Genomic DNA, 20268 nt, shown 5'->3' with positions numbered 1-20268 from the left:
TTACTGCAATATTTGAGAGAGAATAAAATTTTGCCTTCTGAAGTAGACTTATCATCATTAAATCATTTAAAAATACATAAAGTGTTAATAGAATCAGTCAACGCCAATGACACAAATAAATCATCATTTCTACGTTTTCTTATAAAAAACATCGAACTTAATGGCTTTTCTTCTAATAATACTGAACAAACGCACGTAAATATAGCAGTAAGAGAATCATCGTTTACATCGGCAATTTTGAGATAGCTTTCTCTCCAGCAAAAGTGTTTTCGACCGTCAGCAGCAAAAACGTCACTTCCGGTAGCAACTGCTCAGCGCACTGCTGAATAAAAGAATGCGCGGATTTTCTTTTTACCTGGTCACACTCCCCTGTTCTTTGCCATGTGATAGATTTCTATGTTGATTACGTCATTCCCACGTCATTAGGAGAGGAGACGAACAGAGCTAAAATGTTTGGGTATGCTGCCAAGTGTTTCAAAAATAGTTATAAAAGATTTTTGCGTAAGTTATTTTGATTTTACACGTGTTTGAAATGTATAAATGGTAAATCTACGATACGTGTAGCAACTTTGATTACTGTAAAAAATAATTTAGTTTCCTGTGTTTTTTCATTTGACACTTCCCCACGTGAATATTTTCAATTTATATTTTACATTAGATCAATTAAAAGTTGATCTTTCAATGTTTTTTTTTAATTGTTAGTAATAAATTATGAAATATTTGATGATTAAATTTAAAAAAAAAAATGTCAAAGTGTCCCATCATTAAGTAATGATAATAAATTGATGACAAAATTATATCATTACTATTATTACTATTAGATAAGAATATTTTGCATACATTTTGAATCTATTTAGAATTGTATTATTAAATTAATGTGTGCATATACAGTAGAGTCTCTGTAATCCAACATATATTGGACCAGAGGTTTCAGATTATTGGATTTTGTATATATGTACTATACATACTGTACAGTAAAAAGTGCACTTGGTTTTCAGGTTAGCATATTGTATTAATCACAACTGTGACTGCTTTGCTGACTGCAAGTAAAACAAACAACTGGCAATTGACAGTATACATGCACACTGGTCCCTGTTCCATACACAAAGTAGTAACATGAAAAGTTCATATTTTTTTCTAATAAGTGTTAAATTTTCTTACGTATCACTATTGGAAAACTCTGTAGTTATAATTTCAAACTAAAATGATGATAAATAATTGACAATTCTATAACTAAACCAATGTCATTTTATCTACAAAACAATTTAAATATAGTAGAATTTCTATAATCTGTCACTCACCAGTCTAATGCATCCAGTAATCTGACACACCACCACTGGGCAATGCACATGATTTTATTTATAAAACTTGCACTACTTGTTGGCCATTTCTTTCTAAACACAGGAATGTGTCTCTTCTACTTAAACTGAACTCTTGTTAACATATCAAATGTTATGCACCTAATTGGACTTTGAATGTGTTGTTTTAGATGAGTATTTGAATATTTTCCTAGTACACTAAAGCTTCAAGTGTGTTCTCCAGGTCAAGAAGCTTAAGGTTTCAGGCTCTCAAAAGCCACTCTGTTGGTTCATGACAACCAATCCATAAACTTAGAATATAATTTTCTTACATATTACAACTTTTTGAACACCATGTGTATTAATTTTCAGTAAGCAAATATCAAAGTAATTTTGATTTTCCCTTTTCATAAATTCATTGTTTAGAAATGAAAAAGAAAAGTATTAAAATATCCTGTTTCTGTTTTGTTTGTAAAAAATTCAATGTCAAATATTTGCTTATTTTAACAGAATGATTAACTTAAGTAATTTAAATAATTTCACATTTATATATTATAGCTTTTGTATATGAGATTATTTTAGCCAATTAGTTAAAAGTACAATGCCAACAATTTAAAATTTACAAATATTTTTTTGAAATTACAAAAAGTTGCTCTATTAAATTATAAATTTAGATTCTCATGAATTGGCAAATTTTTTAATATTATTGATAAAACACATCATTAATTGAAAAAATCTGGAATTCAGGAAAATGGCATTTTAAAAGGAAAATTATTTTGAGCAATGATATCTTTTCTAAGAAACAAAACCACACCTTATGTAATGTTTTTCTTGATAATTTTTTATAAGGAATTATATTATAGAAATAACAATATATTTATAGAAAATAATAAAAGTTAACTCACGCCAAAGTTGCATATATTTCTGATAATTAGCACTGAGTTCAGCGTTAATAGGCAATAAAAAGAAGAATCTACGTTAACGCTGAACTCAGTGCTAATTATCAGAAATATAACAATATATTTGTTTTTTTTTAGTAATCTTGACATTAATCTGATAAAATGATTGTGATTTGACATTATTATTATAATTTTTATTTAACATGTTCATTTCAAAACTTAAAAAATTCAAAGAGCTAGCTAAAAACTAGATTTTAAATAATTAAAATTATCAAAATTAAAAATATGGAAATAATAATAGTAATAATTTGTAAAAGATGTACAGGTTTCTGAAATGTTTGGCTAAATTTTAAAGGCCTATAGAAGGGGAAAACCTGAATAAAAGTCAATAACCATTTCTTGCTCTGAAGCTTAATTAGAAAATTATTAAGCAGAGTGTAGTGACATTATTTTTATTTTTTAATCTAACTGTGAAGTGTGTCAGGAATTAAATCTGTTTACTAGTCACAATTTCTTTATTAAACAACTCAGATTTATAAATAAATCCCTAGTTTTTAGATATGTAGAAGAAAATATTTTTACAAAAAATATTTAAAGGTTATGCATCAAAACAAATATAAATTTTTGAGAATATTACATTTACATACTTGCAAATCTACTTTGCCAACAGTATCCATGCCTTGTAAATTTGTTTGTCTTCTGTTTTATGTTTTCACTACACTTTAATCCTTAACATGGTTTATTCATTCTAAGCCACAGTGGCTGTTATCCATTTCATGTATGGGTGAGCAAATAGGAACTCATGGGAAGACCAATGTCTCTATCAGAAAAGTTTTCCACAAAGACATTGTCCAATCAAGAACAGTCCAATTTTACATATGACAGTTCAGTTTTAATTAAATTAATCCTTATTTTTTAGATATGACAATGTTTCAAAAAATTGATTTATTAACATGCAAATTTACAGAGTCAGTATACCCGGTAGTCAGCAATCTCATTTTTTACATATTAGGTCAGAATTGATGATGCAAATTATTAGATATGCCAGTGCTTTGATAGTTTACAATTTGGAAAAACAATTAAGCAAGCTGAATAATAGGCATTTTGTAGAAAATATGCAGCTGAAACACAACCTTCGTTAGCTTTTAAGGATTGACAATACCATGCATGATTGATACCAGAAGTGGTGTTGGGCAATAATTTTTCCATCCCTGTTAGTAAGGCAAACTGTTATTCTTACATGTCATTAAGATCTGGCTTCTCTTATCATGCTTCCTGTAAAGATAGCTCACCTAAATCTGTTCAGATGGACTAATTATGCATGGATTTCGGCTTACATGGTCAACTACTGGAAGCAGTCGGCAATAGGAGCCCTACCCTAAATAAAAATATTTTTATTATTATGTAAATAAATATATTTTTCTGAATTCTGTGTAATGTTCACAAAGATATAGATATGTTGTCTGCAATATAATTCTGTTTGTTGATAAATTGTTTGCATAATATACCACCAACAAAAACAGTAGAATCTTATTGTAATCACAGATATTGTTGTCAGTTGTTTAAATGTTATCAGAATTATCATGTCCCAAAACATAGAGTTAAAATACACTTATTAAATTTCACCTATCAATAATAAAAACTCTGATTATAATGTCTTTAGATAAATAGGCATTTTTAAGCTGTCTTTTTATGTTCTCAGACCCAAAAGATTTCAGATAAAATTTCAAGTACAGCATGTCCAAAAAGTTATTGTGCAATGAGAAATTTGTAATGATGTTAAAGTTATATTTATAGTATTGCATAAGAGACCTGTGAGTTTTGTGCAATACTGTACGTGTAACTGGTCAACTGGTACTAAATAGACAACTTAAAATTCCCAAATGCAATAACGTACGTTTAACTTTAATGTTACAAATTAGGGTTTCTCATTTCCCGGTCTTTTGCTTGTCCCGGAATCCCGGGGTAAAAATGAACTGTTTCCCGGGACAAAATTAATTATTTTTAAGATATACAAAATGTCATGAAATCAAATGATTTAATTATTTTCCGTTTTTTAAAGTAATTTAATACGTTCTGCATCCTCCAAAATCATATTAATAATGCTGTATAAGATATGTATTAAAAATTACCTTTGAATTACGTAGAAATTTTCACAAATAGAAAAAATTTATTAAAGTTTGCTGGAAACTGCATACAGCAATGACAAAAATGGCTTTGAATTGAGTTGAAAATTAAAAAAAAATGAACTTAGATCAAACTTCTAACTTAGAAGGTAATTTTTGATTTTTTAAATAAAATATAATACAAAATATTGTAAATTTTTATAAGATTTTAAAAAGCAAAGATGGTCAATACTCTGATCACTCAATCTGATTCTTATTTTAGTAATGAAAAGTCTTGCTACCGAGAATGCCTTTACCGATTCAATTGATGTGATTGGAATCGTGTTTAATGCATTTAAGAGAAGACAAATATTATGTGTTTTCATCTGTATCCTGAAAGATTTCTAGTTCATTTTCGAGATTGTAGTACTACTTTTGTTCTCTAGTATTCTTGATTTGTCTACCTCGGCTGCATTAATAGAAAGATCATAGCCCAATAATTCGGCAGTTCGTTTGTCTTTAATAATCAGGTTATGAAGAAAAACTTCATACTTGCAGACTTCGTACTCGTTTGTATCCTTGCTCAATTTGCACAACTTGGCGTTACGCAGTTATTGAAGCTACTACGCATGGTTAAAAATTAAGACAGCATAAGCACACTTATTCCAGATATTACTGGTAACGAATTTTGAGAGTTCTGCCACAAATAAGCTATGTATTGATTATTTGTGACCTGCCATAACGAACAAGAGTTAAAAAAAAACTAATAAGTAGGTTTAAAATTAATAAATACAAATGTATTCTGACAGTTTATGAGTTAATGATACTTTCTATTTGCAAAATTTCCTCAACCTTAACATAAAATAAGAAAAAAGTAAATTTTTAAAAAATTTGCAGGATTTCCCGGGATAAGAAAAATTTTCCGGGTTAAAAAAACGACCAGGATTCCGGAATCCTGTTTGAGAAACCCTATTACAAATTTATCACTGCACAGTAACTTTTTGGACACCCTATAAAACAACTTTATTTAACATTAATACTGAATTATCTATATACGTAGTACGATCCAAAAGTTCGGGGAATGCAGTAATCTATGACAACAAAAGCATGTATTTGAAGTTACAGCATATGAAATGGATTCTACCAAACCACCTCTACGTGTTCAGGTTAATTTCACCCATGTCATGTGATTAAACCGCGAGCGCTGCCGTTTTTTTCCGGAGATAGTTACCTTTGTCCTGCGACGTAATCAAAGTGGAGTTTCAAGAACAACCTCCAACATTTCGACTTCACCGTGACCTTTCACCGTAGAATCACCGTACACCTTTCTTAGCAATTTTAAAATCTCCATAGGTGTTTTATCTAAATGCTGACAAAATTTAATGTTGGAGGTTGTTCTTGAAACTCCACTTTGATTACGTCGCAGGACAAAGGTAACTATCTCCGGAAAAAAACGGCAGCGCTCGCGGTTTAATCACATAACATGGGTGAAATTAACCTGAACACGTAGAGGTGGTTTGGTAGAATCCATTTCATACGCTGTAACTTCAAATACATGCTTTTGTTGTCATAGATTACTGCATTCCCCAAACTTTTGGATTGTACCACGTAGAATAATAATGTTTTTTTAACAAAAACTTGCTAATTTTTGTTCCTTCTTTTAATGAATAATATTTCTACATTTTTTTTTGTTTAAAATAAGAAATCTCTTTGGATTTAAGTTAGAATTATTAGAGGGATGAGTAAAAGTATTCTGTTATAATCATTTAAATATGTAAAATGATATTTTAAATACCAGTAGAATAAAGTAACATTACATCAATCTAATTTTTATAACATCAGAGTTCATCAAATGTGAATTTTAATGATTATAGATATATTACCTCAGAGCAATTTGCATAATGATGCCCAAAATCAATCTAGTGAAGTCAAGTTTAAATGATAATGGTTTTTATTATTGTTTGATTATTCAAAATGTTCAGGAGTTATGAATTTTGGAAGATTTGATAAAATTTCCAGGACAATAATTGTAAAATTAATGAATAATTTAAGACTATACAATAATGAATTGTTCAATGAATTTTTCTCGCACCTCAAATAACAAATAACTTGAAAATAACAGTCTTATGGCAGAGTTGACCTTTTAATTGAGGCTGCTCATCTGCCTCACTATGAAAAATGTTACAGGACTATTTTATCAGATGTATATTTTATTTTTTACTTGTGTCATCACTGGAAGGTAGTCCTATAACATTTTGCGTAGTGAGGCAGATGAGCAGCCTCAAATAAAAGGTTGACTTCACTGCAAAACTGTTATTTTCCTGAGGTGTGAAAAAGGACATCGAAAGACTTGTTATTGTATAGTTTTAAATTGTTTATTAATTTTTGAACAATATTAATTTTCGTATGTTTTTAATTATCTTATTGAGTTATTATAGTTGTTATCTTTTTCTTCTTTGATTAATTTAATAAACTTTGATTTGTCTATTATTCCTGAAAACATTGTCTACTGTTACTCACACCATAACAACATATACAGTATATGTACCCAATTCTATTTTTATATGGTAGATGCATTCCTGAAAAATCCATGTAAACAAAGTATTGTTCTTATAGAAAAATGGAAGATTGGTTGCAGATCTTAAAAACTAGTAAATTAATATAATAAATCAATTAAAATAATAGGATATGTTTAAAGAAAATATTTCAATTTTCAGTTAATATATCAGAAAAAGGACAATTGTAATTTACTTGCAAAATATTAAATAGTACACATATTATAGCCCAATATAATCTGGCAGATCATTTGGCCTTAATCAAAACTCGGGTAAATGGATGTTTATATTTGTATGTAAAAAAGAGAATTGAATTATTTTTTAAGTCATGTTAAGTCAAAATTATGTAAAAACGGAATTGTGTATGTATACAGACTTGAAGTAAACAATAATTGTGATAGTGACTCACACTGAAAAATTTCTCTTCTACTATTGACTATGCATACTACTGCTGCTCCAACTATCAGTTCAATTTTCTGTTCATTCATGGCTTTTTTGACAAACTTTCTGATGCTTTTTTCTGACTTTTATTACTACCCAGCATTATTATTTTATGGTGTTGAAATGTATCCTACATGGCATATATACCAGTGCCTAGTGCTGTCAGACCAAAGTCAAGGCATAACTACAGAAGACAAATGTTTTGTTTACATGCTGTTTGTGTATGTATATGTGTTTAAGAATTTCCTGATTATATGACATGTTTAGAATAGCAGCTTTTTTTTATAGTGATGTATGTTCTATTATGAAGCTCTAATATTTTGAGACTTGTGTAATGTATGTAGTATGATGCCTGTGTAAGAAAGGACTATTGTCCATTTTCTATAGATACATTATTTTATGGGCAAGTTATTAATATTTACTAATTTTTCAAAGTATTTTGTATATTGTGCATGTTTGGTATGGCTATGTCTGTGATGTGTGTGATTTTGTTTTGTTTGTCACTGTTCAAATGATATATTTTTTGTTGAAATTTAGTCTTAAATATTTTCTCTATTGAAATTTTAAGTATTAAATTATACATTTTAATATTTAAAAAATTTGTTGAAAATTTATACTTGGGTTTTATATTTTTCAAAGCATTTCAAAGTAACTCAAGAAAGTGGCAATTTTCAGCACTTGTTCCTTTTTCAACTGATTCATCTTCTGATGTCAAGTCTAAATTGCAAAATGAGAAAGGAGAGATGTAATTTTTCTTTATATATTAATAATTAAATATTTAATTAATAAAATTGAGTAAACAGTTATTTATTTTTAATAACTTAAAATTTTTCAGTGTTAATAAATCTCCAAAGACAGGCATTTTGTTATTAAACATGGGTGGACCAGGCTCTTTGAATGAGGTACAAGATTTTCTAGAAAGGTTGTTCACTGATGAAGATATTATGTCTTTACCAATGCAAAAGTAAGAATATATAATTATTAATAGCTAATAATAGCTTCAGTTGAAACTATTATATACTCTCAAGCCATCAATTTTTATACCTGAGTAATAATATATTGCTATAAAAAAATGTTTAATTTAAATATCATTGTGAAATAAAATAAATTTTGTTAATACAGTAGAGCGTCGTTTATCCGAATCAATTGGGGACTGGGGTTGTTTGGATAACTGATTTTTTCAGATAACTGATGTGCAAAAAATATATTAACCTATCCGATGTTGAAATTTTTCTCCATTGCATGTCGCTTCATGTTGAATTTTTGTCGATTTTAAGCCTAACGAAAATTTTTATAATAATAATCGAGGCTATTGTATTGTTAAAAACTATTTCTTTATTTTGTACAAACAAAATAAATATATTGAAAAATATAAAAACAAAAAAAATTATACTTTAGAAGTTAATCTAGTATCGAAAACGTTCGATTCAGCACGACACAGTCCGACTGGAAAGCTTTCGGATAACTGGATTTCGGATAAACGATGCTCTACTGTATTTATACAAAGCCTAGAAGAGTTTTTAAAAAATTAGATGTTTTTAAATTTAATAATATATTTGTAATTGCTATTATCATATAAATGATAACAATTACAAATTATTATTTTAATTTAATATTAATTACAACAGGACTTTTGCAACATAATTTTATTTTCTACTTACTGCCCCCATTGTGCAACTCTAATTAAGATGATATTTGTGATCACATTCAAACTAAATTTGACTATTGAAAAGATGAGAATAAACTATAAATTACTAGTTTTCATATTATTAGCATATATTATTTTAGTACTTAGTATACTGGGATTTTGGAGCATGTTGATATTCCAGAGGTTTAAAGCCTGTGATTATAAGAAAATATACATGTGGTCCATTGGAAGCCTATAAAATTCACTTATGGCTTGAAAATGTTGCTCATCACTGCTTTGTCAAAATTCTAAAATGAGTAAATTCAGTTTAACTGATTTGTGATGTGTGATAGAGAATGTAGACACACATAGTAATCTCAATTGTTTATGGCAACACAAAACTCGCCACATGCAGTGTTTTGCTATGGCCATTTCATGTGAAAAGCTTCGTAGAAATCATCAGTCAGCAGCAATTTGCAGTACGATGACTACATCTGTTTCAATCTGGATTGTGTGAATGGAAGCTAATGCTCATACTCTATATATTATTTGAAATTTGTTTGTGTATTCTATATAAAAAAACAATAGATCTATACCTCTGTGTTAGATTTTCTAGGTGATATAAGTAATATGTTATTAGAAAATAAAAATGTACTGTATAACGATTTTAAATTTAAAAACTATTGTTTTGACATTTTTGGATATTAGTATAAAAGTTAGCTAATAAAATAAACATTTTTTGAAAGAATTCCTGATGAAGGAAATATTTGAATTAAAACGATATTCCTTCCAGGAAATGAATTGCAGTTTAATTTTAATGTTTATGTAATGTTTAATTTTAATATTACAGTAGTTTCTTACGTTACTCATTCGGATATATTGCATTTTTTTTTCAAATATAAAAGTGCTTTAAAAATTTTTTTGGACAAAGAAATATCTTATTTTTTATCATTACCTTGAAATTATCATTGTATGAAATACAACCTCCATAAAAGCAAACCGACATGGAGATTGAAAATAGACAAAACAGGAGGATAGATCAGTTATATTGTGCCATCTGATATATCACTTATTTGGTTTGTCTACTAACATATGTGATATAACAAAGGGCTACTGTATATAAATTTATAATAATTATCAATATATAAATGTTTTATGTCCAGTGCTTTGTTATTGGTGACAACCTATAGAGATTAGAAAAATAACTGAAGTTTAACATATTAATAGATAGCAATTATTTGTCTGTTATTTTTCATTAAATTCTATTAAAAGGATATTTTTTTTAGAATACTTGGACCTTTAATTGCAAAGAGACGAACTCCAAAAATTGCTGAACGTTATAAGCAGATTGGTGGAGGTTCACCTATAAGAAGTTGGACAGATAAGCAAGGACTATTATTAACTAATTTGTTAGATAAGATATCTCCAAAAACAGGTTAGAAATAATTTTAAAATGCTTAATATTAAAATCAATTGATTAGTGCATAAATTTTTATTTTTATTTTTATTTTAGCACCTCACAAACATTATATTGGCTTTCGTTATGCTCATCCTCTTACAGAAAATACTTTGGATGAAATTGAAAGGTAAAATAGTAATTTTAAAAAATAAAAAATATTTAAATTGTCATCTATTGTAACCACTGTATCACTTAACAAAACATTTCTGAAATTACTCTCTTTTATTTAAAGGAATCAATAACTTATTATTTATTTCACTTTACCAACACAAAAATTTGCAGAAGTTAGAACAAGAAAGTAAAGAGATTGGGAAGAACACAAATCTCGTACTGTGCTAGCATTTATTCATTAAGAATGGAACTCAATGCAAGGAATACATTGTTATAATATAGAAATTTAGTAATGAATTTGTTTGTCTCTATAGTAAAGAAATGGGAATATTTTCATCTCTTCAATTCACGAAGATAGATGAGAATGTAACAGTTCTCAATATTGAGATTCCAACATTTGAGAATGAATTTGTAATGCCTCAAACTTTTCAAATCTTTCCAATATTCATTGTCATTTGATTTGTGCTTTTCTTTAAGCCACTTATGCCACTTTACATTTAAGTTTGTAACATGATTAGATTGTTATAAGCTTTATTGAACATTTTGAATAATTTAATAAAGATTTTATTGAGTTTTATGAGATATTTAATATTTATCTGCTGTTTATAATTTAGCATGTCTTATGATCTGTTGAATCATGCTGATAATGGTGTACTAAATAAATTTATACATCAAACTTGAGACAAATAAATAAGTTTGCATGAGATAATCAGAACATCTCTAATAAGTGTGAGCATATGTACAGCACAGTTCACAGTTTTCAAACTCTTTTGCAACATAAAAAATTTTTTTTTCTGATGCATATACATAAATTGTTTGAACTATGATTTTGGAATATTTTGAATTTACATAATAAATAATAATAATAATAAATATAGTTTAATATTTTTCAGGCTTACAGAGTTTAATACATTTTGTTAATAATAATATTTAAAAAAAATACTTTATACAACTCTTCATCATGAGGCAATCATGCTCATAGTGGGCATGGCCAGGTGGTGGGGATAGACAGGGTTGGCATGTCCAGAGTATAAACCATCCATGAAAATTTAAGGTTTCCATCCTGACTCAAATCTAGAGTAACAAGCTGATGGTGTGCTTTTATTATCTTAGCCATCTGGGCTCCATTGCATAAAAATTATAAGTTATAAGTCTTACAAGAAGTCATTGCATATTGAAGAAGTCACGTGTTTGATACAAACTACAAGTAATAAAACAATGATGGTTACATAAAATATAAGCATTTACAAGTTACAAGGATGATGGAATAACTTATAAATTGTAAACTTTTTGTTGTATAAAACCAATTACAGTAGAGCGTCGTTTATCCGAATCAATTGGGGACTTGGGTTGTTCGGATAATTTATTTTTTGGATAACAGATTATGTACGAAAAAATATATTAACCTATCCCATGATGAAATTTTTCTCCGTTGCATGTCGCTTTGCGTTGAATTTTCATCGATTTTAAGCCTAACGAAAATTTTTATAATAATAGTCGTGGCTATTGTATCGTTAAAAATTATTTCTTTATTTTGTACAAACAAAATAAATATATCGAAAAATATAAAAACAGTAAAATTATACTTTAGAAGTTAATCTAGTATCTAAAACGTTCAATTCAGTAGGACACAGTTTGACTGGAAAGCTTTCAGTTAACTGATGTTTCGGTTGATCGGCTTTCGGATAAATGACACTCTACTGTATTCCAACTTTTAGGTGCAATGCCTGTTATAAGTAAACAAACAACTCTACTAAACCCGATACATTGTAATACCAAAGCCAATCACTGCCATATGCTATTGGCCTAATAATGGCTATAATATTAATAAATTACCAAACAAGTTGACACTAGAGGAAGGTGTTAGACTCCATCTCTTAATAAACTTAATAATTATAATTATAATTATTAAATAGCATATGGCAGTGGTTGTCTTTGGTGTTACAAATAAAACCATTTAGGTATCCTTCATCAGTGGGTTCGAGAAAGGCCTATCAGTGGCCAAGAGGTTTTGTTTCCTGAAGACTGGGAGTTCAGTTATGGGTATGTGCCTTGCCAGGACAGGCTGGCCACATGAAGTTTCCCGGGTTTTCTCCACATCTCTAACACCTGAATAGGGGCCAGTTACCCTTAAAAAGACCTCCTTTTTGCATAGTAGATATCAAGAAGTCTTAGACATATCATATATATAAAAAAAAGAATATTATTATTTTTTCTTATTTTTATTTTTAATAGTAACACCATAAATAAAATATTATATATCTGTTTTTAATTTCAGATCTTTTTTATTTCTGTTGTGATGTATCAAACAGGAAAAAATAATGCTGTAAACAAAGAGATTACATATAAAAACTAAATTTTTATATTCTAAACTGATACTTAATAAATAATTTTAAATTGAAATAATTGTGTCAAAAAATTAAATGTTATATGTTTTACAGAGAAGGGCCTATGAGAATGGTAGCATTTTCTCAATATCCTCAATATAGTTGCAGCACTAGTGGTAGTAGCTTGAATGCAATGTATCGTTATTATCACAGTAAAAATTTTTTATCAAAAGTAAAATGGAGTTTTATTGATCGCTGGTCAATGAATTTGGGTCTAGTAGAAGTAAGAAAATATTTTGAATAAACATAAAGTTTTGTAATGATTTTAATTTAATTATAAATATTTTCAGGTATTTTCTCAGCTTATTTGTACAGAATTAGAAAAATTTCCAAAAGATGCAAGAGAGAATGTGGTTTTATTATTCTCAGCTCATTCTTCTCCAATGAAAGTAAATTTTGAATTTTGGAAAATTTTTGTAACAAATTAAAATTATTAAATTCGTAGAAAAACTGTATAAGTAATTTTTACCATATTTATGGCATACAAGATGCAACTTTCATCAAAAAAAAAAAAAAAAAAAATAGGCTCAAAAGTTGCCCTGTATTTTATATATGAAATTATGATCTCCCATATGCTAATGAATTTTCAAACCCTTTAGTAGGCTACAGGTAAGCTCAATCTAGTCCAGCTCTTGAAAAAAATTATTGTTTATTAATTAAACAATATTATTATTATTTGTTATAGCTATGCAGCCTTTGCATGTATTCATGTAGAAAAATATTTTAATGGTAAATTTTAATTGTAAATGACTTTTAAATTCTTTCCTTTTAAATAGAATACACTAAAAAATTTGGAAACAAGTGCCAAAGGCATGTGATGGTTTAAATACACTAAATACTTTTAAACACTGGCTATTGGTTGCAGGTTTGTGTCTTGCCAATAGGCAGGCCATGTGGAGTTTTTTGGGTTTTTTCACATTTTTAACACTTAAATAGGGACCAGTTTTCCATAGAAAGTCCTTTCAGGAGGCACCCTTTTGGCAAATTGCCCAAGTGTTGCATTGCATTATTCCATCAATCCAACCCAGTAAATATTTTTTTGTAAATATTCTGTGCTGAAATGGACATGTCTTATATGCTGTAAAATACAGTGTCTTCAATTTATTTTGATGAATGTTTTATTAATTATTAATTTTATTTCTAGGCTGTAAATAGAGGTGATACATATTCTATAGAAGTAGCATCAACAGTTTTACGAGTGATGGAACGTTTGGAATGGAAATATCCATATCGTTTAGTATGGCAATCTAAAGTAAGATTAAAATCATTCTTATAAGATAAATTTATCAAGATTTTTTTAAAGAGAAGACAATACTTTATTTGATAAGCTTTTACTTTATTAATTTCCAACATGATCAGACTGATTCAGGAATTTTAATAACAGACTCAATATGTTTACATTATTATTAATAATTATCTCCTTAAACTGGATGTCATTAAATTAAACACACTGAAAAATCCAAAACTCCAGCAGTTTATAACCTTATCTTTTACTTTCTAAATAAAAACGAACATTTTCAGTCATTTTAAAACAACTATCCTCAGGTTTTTAAAAAATTTGAATATAACATGTGTAATCAAATATCAAATTTCAATTCTTTAAAATGACTTCTGATTGGATGTTGTATAGTTGATGTACCCAAAGCTTCGTAACATTATTAGATTTCATATAGGGCTCTTCAGGCTGTAGATATAGTATTACTGTTTATATAATTAATGGCTGTTTTATTTCCATTGGCCTTGAAAATTGGAAGTTTTAATTTCAAGGCCAATGGAAATAAAACAGAAAATATATGGATAGAAAATATTATCTTTGTGACTTCAATACAATAGATATTTTATGGATTTGTGAAAAATTTAAATGTTATTTGAGTTATTGTGAAATAAAGAAATAATGATATGTTTGATATTATAATAACTATTATTTAAAACTTTTGTATATAAACTAGGAACAATTCTATTGATTTCAGTAAAATAAAATTTATTTATAAAAATTGATAAACTTATTTATTTATTTCAATTACTTTAAAACATTGATTACTCTGGTAAATCTTCAGAGATTTAAAATAGATTTCTGTAAAAATAATATGGGATGAAGACCATTGCTATGTACCATTCTTATAATTCATGTTATGATCAAGTTTTCATTGTCATCTCTTCAAATGATAAAGTTATCTATTCAATTAACAAAACTCACTCAGCAAATAATAGACCATCAAAATACACCTTAAGTTGCTGAGATAATTTATTTAAAGTAAACTAATGTTTTTAGCCTATTCAATAGGCTATCCTCAGATTAAATGAGAAAATTAGAACAATGATGTTTTAAAATAGAATATATAAATTTAAATACAAAAAATAACATAAAATAAGAATATAACAAAAAATGTATATATGTATAAATATAAAATAAAAATCAGATATAATATTATATATCATGTAATAATATCGTAAATAAACACAATACTAAAAGTGTAAAATTAAGGCATAAGTTAGGAGTTCTTAAAAAACTTTCTAAGTACTTCCACACAGACGGTAAACCTTCAGCATCCCTTGCATTGATGCTTCCTCCCATTTTACTATAGAGCCTTCAGCCTGTGCCATCTGAGATAATACTGTAACGTTAGATTCCTTCTTGACATTATATTTGTGCTCCTTGAACCTGATTCCCAAACTTCTTGTTGTAACACCAATATAGTTTTCCTTGATTCCTAATTGCACGTTTTCGTAAGGAATCCTGAACACTCCTGCCTTTCCTTCTTTATTAATGCTATCCTTGTCATTCTTTAATATTGTATAAAGGTTCAGAACTCTTTTCAAAACCATTTTTGACCCCTTGCAGTCTTCAATTTCCTTCGTGATGGTTGTTATATTTCCGTTGTATGTGAACTTTGTGATTCTACCAATATCACCATTTGGAGTCTTTGCTGTGCCCATTTTGTAGCTTCTAATCATTCCTATTATTGTTTCTGCTCTGTATCCTATAGTTCTGGCTACTTGCAAAATTCTGTTGATCTCCTTCTGCCTATCAACTGCTATAATGCACAAAGGCCCTTCTAATGAGAGCTCATAATGCAGCCAGTTTATATCGGTAAGGATCATTCGATTGCAACAGGATTTAAAGTGGGCTCTGTGTCTGTTTGATGTACACACTGGTGACCAAATGTCCTCTTTTGAATTCAATATTTATGTCTAAAAAATGTAACATTGAGAAACTTTTCTGTTCCATCATCAATTTAAGGCCATCATTGTTACTATTGGCCTTACCAATGAATCATTCATTTTTTGGTTATTCCTCCATAATACAAAGACATCATCTACATATCTTTTAAAATACACAATATCTTTCTTGAAACTACAAAGAACACTTTCCTCTAGCTTTCTCAGCACTAGTTCATTTGGTTACCAGTGTGTGATCAAACCAACACATAGCCCACTTTAAATCCCGTCGCAATCGAATGATCCTTACCGATATAAACTGGCTGCATTATGAGCTCTCATTAGAAGGGCCTTTGTGCATTATAGCAGTTGATAGGCAGAAGGAGATCAACAGAATTTTGCAAGTAGCCAGAACTATAGGATACAGAGCAGAAACAATAATAGGAATGATTAGAAGCTACAAAATGGGCACAGCAAAGACTCCAAATGGTGATATTGGTAGAATCACAAAGTTCACATACAACGGAAATATAACAACCATCACGAAAGAAATTGAAGACTGCAAGGGGTCAAAAATAGTTTTGAAAAGAGCTCTGAACCTTTATACAATATTAAAGAATGACAAGGATAGCATTAATAAAGAAGGAAAGGCAGGAGTGTTCAGGATTCCTTACGAAAACGTGCAATTAGGAATCAAGGAAAACTATATTGGTGTTACAACAAGAAGTTTGGGAATCAGGTTCAAGGAGCACAAATATAATGTCAAGAAGGAATCTAACGTTACAGTATTATCTCAGATGGCACAGGCTGAAGGCTCTATAGTAAAATGGGAGGAAGCATCAATGCAAGGGATGCTGAAGGTTTACCGTCTGTGTGGAAGTACTTAGAAAGTTTTTTAAGAACTCCTAACTTATGCCTTAATTTTACACTTTTAGTATTGTGTTTATTTACGATATTATTACATGATATATAATATTATATCTGATTTTTATTTTATATTTATACATATGTGAAATCCGCAAATTTAACACAGTTGTTGAAAAAATTTTGTAAACAACTCCGATAGAAAAAAAATGCTCCTTGTGAGAATTAGATCGGAGATCACTGGTTGTGATAACAATTAGATGGGAAAGTTGACACTTAGGGGTCAAGAATGCACCGTTATTGTCAACATATAGCGATCATGTGACTCCTTTCCCGCGACAAGTGAATAAAAGCTTGAGCCCTCGGAAGCTCAGGTCGAAGGAAGTTATACTTGTCAATGTGATAATTCATCTCCCAGCTCAATGAAATGAGAAGACTCTGGTAGAAGACAGATCATGGCTTCAAACTTCCATACAGCTTGCCATATCGTCATATCGACTAGGACTCCGATTCCTACAAACCATCCAACACATACCATTCATTTCCTCTTCGAGGTATTTTTTTAGAGCATTGTGATTTCTCTCTCTTGCTACGGGAATAGGCTTAGTTAAGAGCTGCTCTTTATTTATATATTTTACTATCTTAATCGCAATTAACTGAGTATAGCCTTGTAGGCCTTGCTAACCTTAGATTTTAATAAATTCTTTGTTTATTTTATTTAACCTGTCTCCTGTCACTCACAAGCTCACCTCCCTTCGCCACGCGATAAAAAGCCATTCGAAACAGCAGCGTGGGTGGTCTTTGCAGACTGTTGCCAAGTAAGCAGTCAGAGAGGTTTAACACCTTGACCCACAGTTTCTCACACACATATATATATATATATATTTTGTTACATTCTTATCTTCCATTATTTTTTGTATTTAAATTTATATATTCTATTTTAGAACATCATTGTTCTAATTTTCTCATTTAATCTGAGGATAGCCTATTGAATAGGCTAAAAACATTAGTTTAGTTTTAAATAAATTATCTCAGCAACTTAAGGCATATTTTGATGGTCTGTCATGTATTCATTTCTTTTGTTTTTTGTCTTCCAATGTAATTTAAGTGTTTGATTCTTTTTCTTACTCTTAGTTATTGGTAGAGAAAAACCTGAAGAGTATAATGATCAAATTGAATATTATTGCATTAATTTGACAGTTAGTGTTGTCACATAAAGAGCATTTGAAAGCTAATAAATGAACTTATCATTTTGGATGAATTATAGAAATTCTTTGATAAATATTAACATATTGCTTATATATTTACATTTAAGTGGCAAAACATCAATATTAATATTTTATAAAAGTTAAGATTGTCTTAACAATAATATCTACAAGATCCATATTAGACTGGTGCTTTTCTTATTCTTAATAATTATAATTTTAAAATGCAGTTACAGCTATTTTTAACTTTACTAAATATATAGACTTGAATAAAAATTATTTTTCTAAAAACAAGAAAAGAAAATAATTTTTATTCAAGTCTATATATTTAGTAAAGTGTGTTTGTGTTTTGTTTAAACACTTCTCTTTCAGAATAATTCTGAAATATTCTAAAAAAATATTTTTCATAATTTGCTTATTGTAAAATAGAAATATAATGAATTAAATGCCTTAAATTATTATAATTCATGTAACTTTGCAATTTAAAATCTGTATTTAGAAGAAAAATTAACAGTAATACGAAGGTCATTCTAAAAGTAAAGAACATTTGTTTCTATAGATATTTTTATTTAAGTTAATGAAACAAAACTTATTTTACAACACATGTGATAACTTAGCTATTTTTCTACATAGTCACTATAAAAATTTAAACATTTGTCTTAGAGTATCACCAGCTTTTCTATGCCTTCTGCACACTTATTTACTGCCAAGTTCTTGAACCAGTCATTAACAGCCTCTTTCAGTTCATTGTCACTTCCATAGTGATTCTCGGCCAAAAAATCCTTCAATTTTGGGAAAAGGTGGTCATCACTCGAAGCCAAGTCCGGGCTATAAGGAGGATGTTCAAAAACTTCCCACTTAAAATGCTGAAACAAGTTCTTCGTCAACACAGCAGCATGTGGACATGCATTATCCTGAAGAAGCACAATGCCTCTGGACAACAATCCCTGCTGTTTGTTTTGAATGGCGTGGTGTAGTCTGAAAATTTATGGACAGATCTCTGTTATCTGTCTGTAAATTTTGATAGGGCAGACTTTTTTTGCATTTAAAAAGCATATTACACAATGAACCTCACACTTGGCAGAATCTTTAATTTTGTCACACATTTCAAAGTCACACTATAAACAGTAAACGATCACTGTGGCTTGTGTAGCGTCAGACTGGTACGAAAAAATGAGAAGATCTGTTACATGGCGGTGGGGGATGAGGGGAGAACTGTGCGGCTTGTCAGATCAAAACGTTCTTTTCTTTTAGAATGACCCTCATATTATTAAATAAAATATTTTTGTAATATTTTATGTAAATATATTCAGGTAGGTCCAATTCCTTGGTTAGGTCCACAAACTGATGTTGCTATGAAGGCATTTGTTTCCAAGGGATATAAATCATTTTTAGTAATACCAATAAGTTTTGTTAATGAACACATAGAAACTCTTCATGAACTTGATATTGAATATGGTCAAGAATTAGGAAAAGAGGTAAGTAATTCTGAAGTTAAAATATTTTTGTAATGTTAATAAGGAGGATTGTTTCCTTTCTTTAGATTGGTGTAGAACATTTCAGAAGAGTACCAACTCCAAATGATCATCCAATATTTATAAAAGTAAGAAAATTAATTATTGTATTTAAATTTAATAATAATGTCATATTTTACATAAACTGATAATTAATTTTTCAGGCACTTGCTGAATTAGTAAAAAACCATTTAGAAGTTGGTGAAATATATTCTCCTCAGTTACTACTGAGATGTCCATTATGCGAGAATCCAGTCTGTCATAATATGAGAAATTGGCTAAAATCTTTAAATCTGTAATAATATTATTTATATTTTTTTAATGAAAATAATATTTTTTGCCTAATTATGCAATAATATTTAATTATAATTATTTGTAATAAATAGCTTATTTTAAAATATTTTAATTATGATTTTCTGAGAATTTTATTTTTTAAGATATTTCTAAAAGTTTTTTTTTTAATCATTAACAATAAATTATAAAAGTTTTTGCATAATTTTTAATATGACTTTTTTTTTGATTTTACAAATCTCGATTAAATATTATAACTTCTAAATAAAGAAGACATATAGTAGTACAAAGACAACCAGCTAGACACGCTTTGAGAGCCACATTTACCTTACTCAACATTGGTTAGAGACATG

The 20268-nt window shown here is 28.8% G+C and overlaps 1 protein-coding gene across 1 annotated transcript; it reads left to right on the top strand.

The window, feature by feature from the left end:
- The first annotated feature begins 370 nt into the window (after positions 1-370).
- Positions 371-19979, top strand: FeCH (ferrochelatase, mitochondrial). Its single transcript, XM_067271395.1, has 11 exons — positions 371-501; positions 7938-8043; positions 8134-8262; positions 10212-10360; positions 10439-10511; positions 12937-13105; positions 13173-13271; positions 14027-14134; positions 19424-19588; positions 19654-19713; positions 19789-19979. The coding sequence occupies exons 1-11, from the start codon at positions 450-452 to the stop codon at positions 19921-19923; spliced, it is 1245 nt and encodes a 414-aa protein (XP_067127496.1). The 5' UTR covers positions 371-449; the 3' UTR covers positions 19924-19979.
- Positions 19980-20268: the final 289 nt, after the last annotated feature.

The sequence above is a fragment of the Centruroides vittatus genome, unplaced genomic scaffold (genome assembly GCF_030686945.1).
Source record: "Centruroides vittatus isolate TY-2023 unplaced genomic scaffold, ASM3068694v2 contig_397, whole genome shotgun sequence".
In the NCBI taxonomy this organism is placed as follows: Eukaryota; Metazoa; Arthropoda; class Arachnida; order Scorpiones; family Buthidae; genus Centruroides; species Centruroides vittatus.
This window is presented reverse-complemented; position numbering and strand designations above follow the sequence as displayed.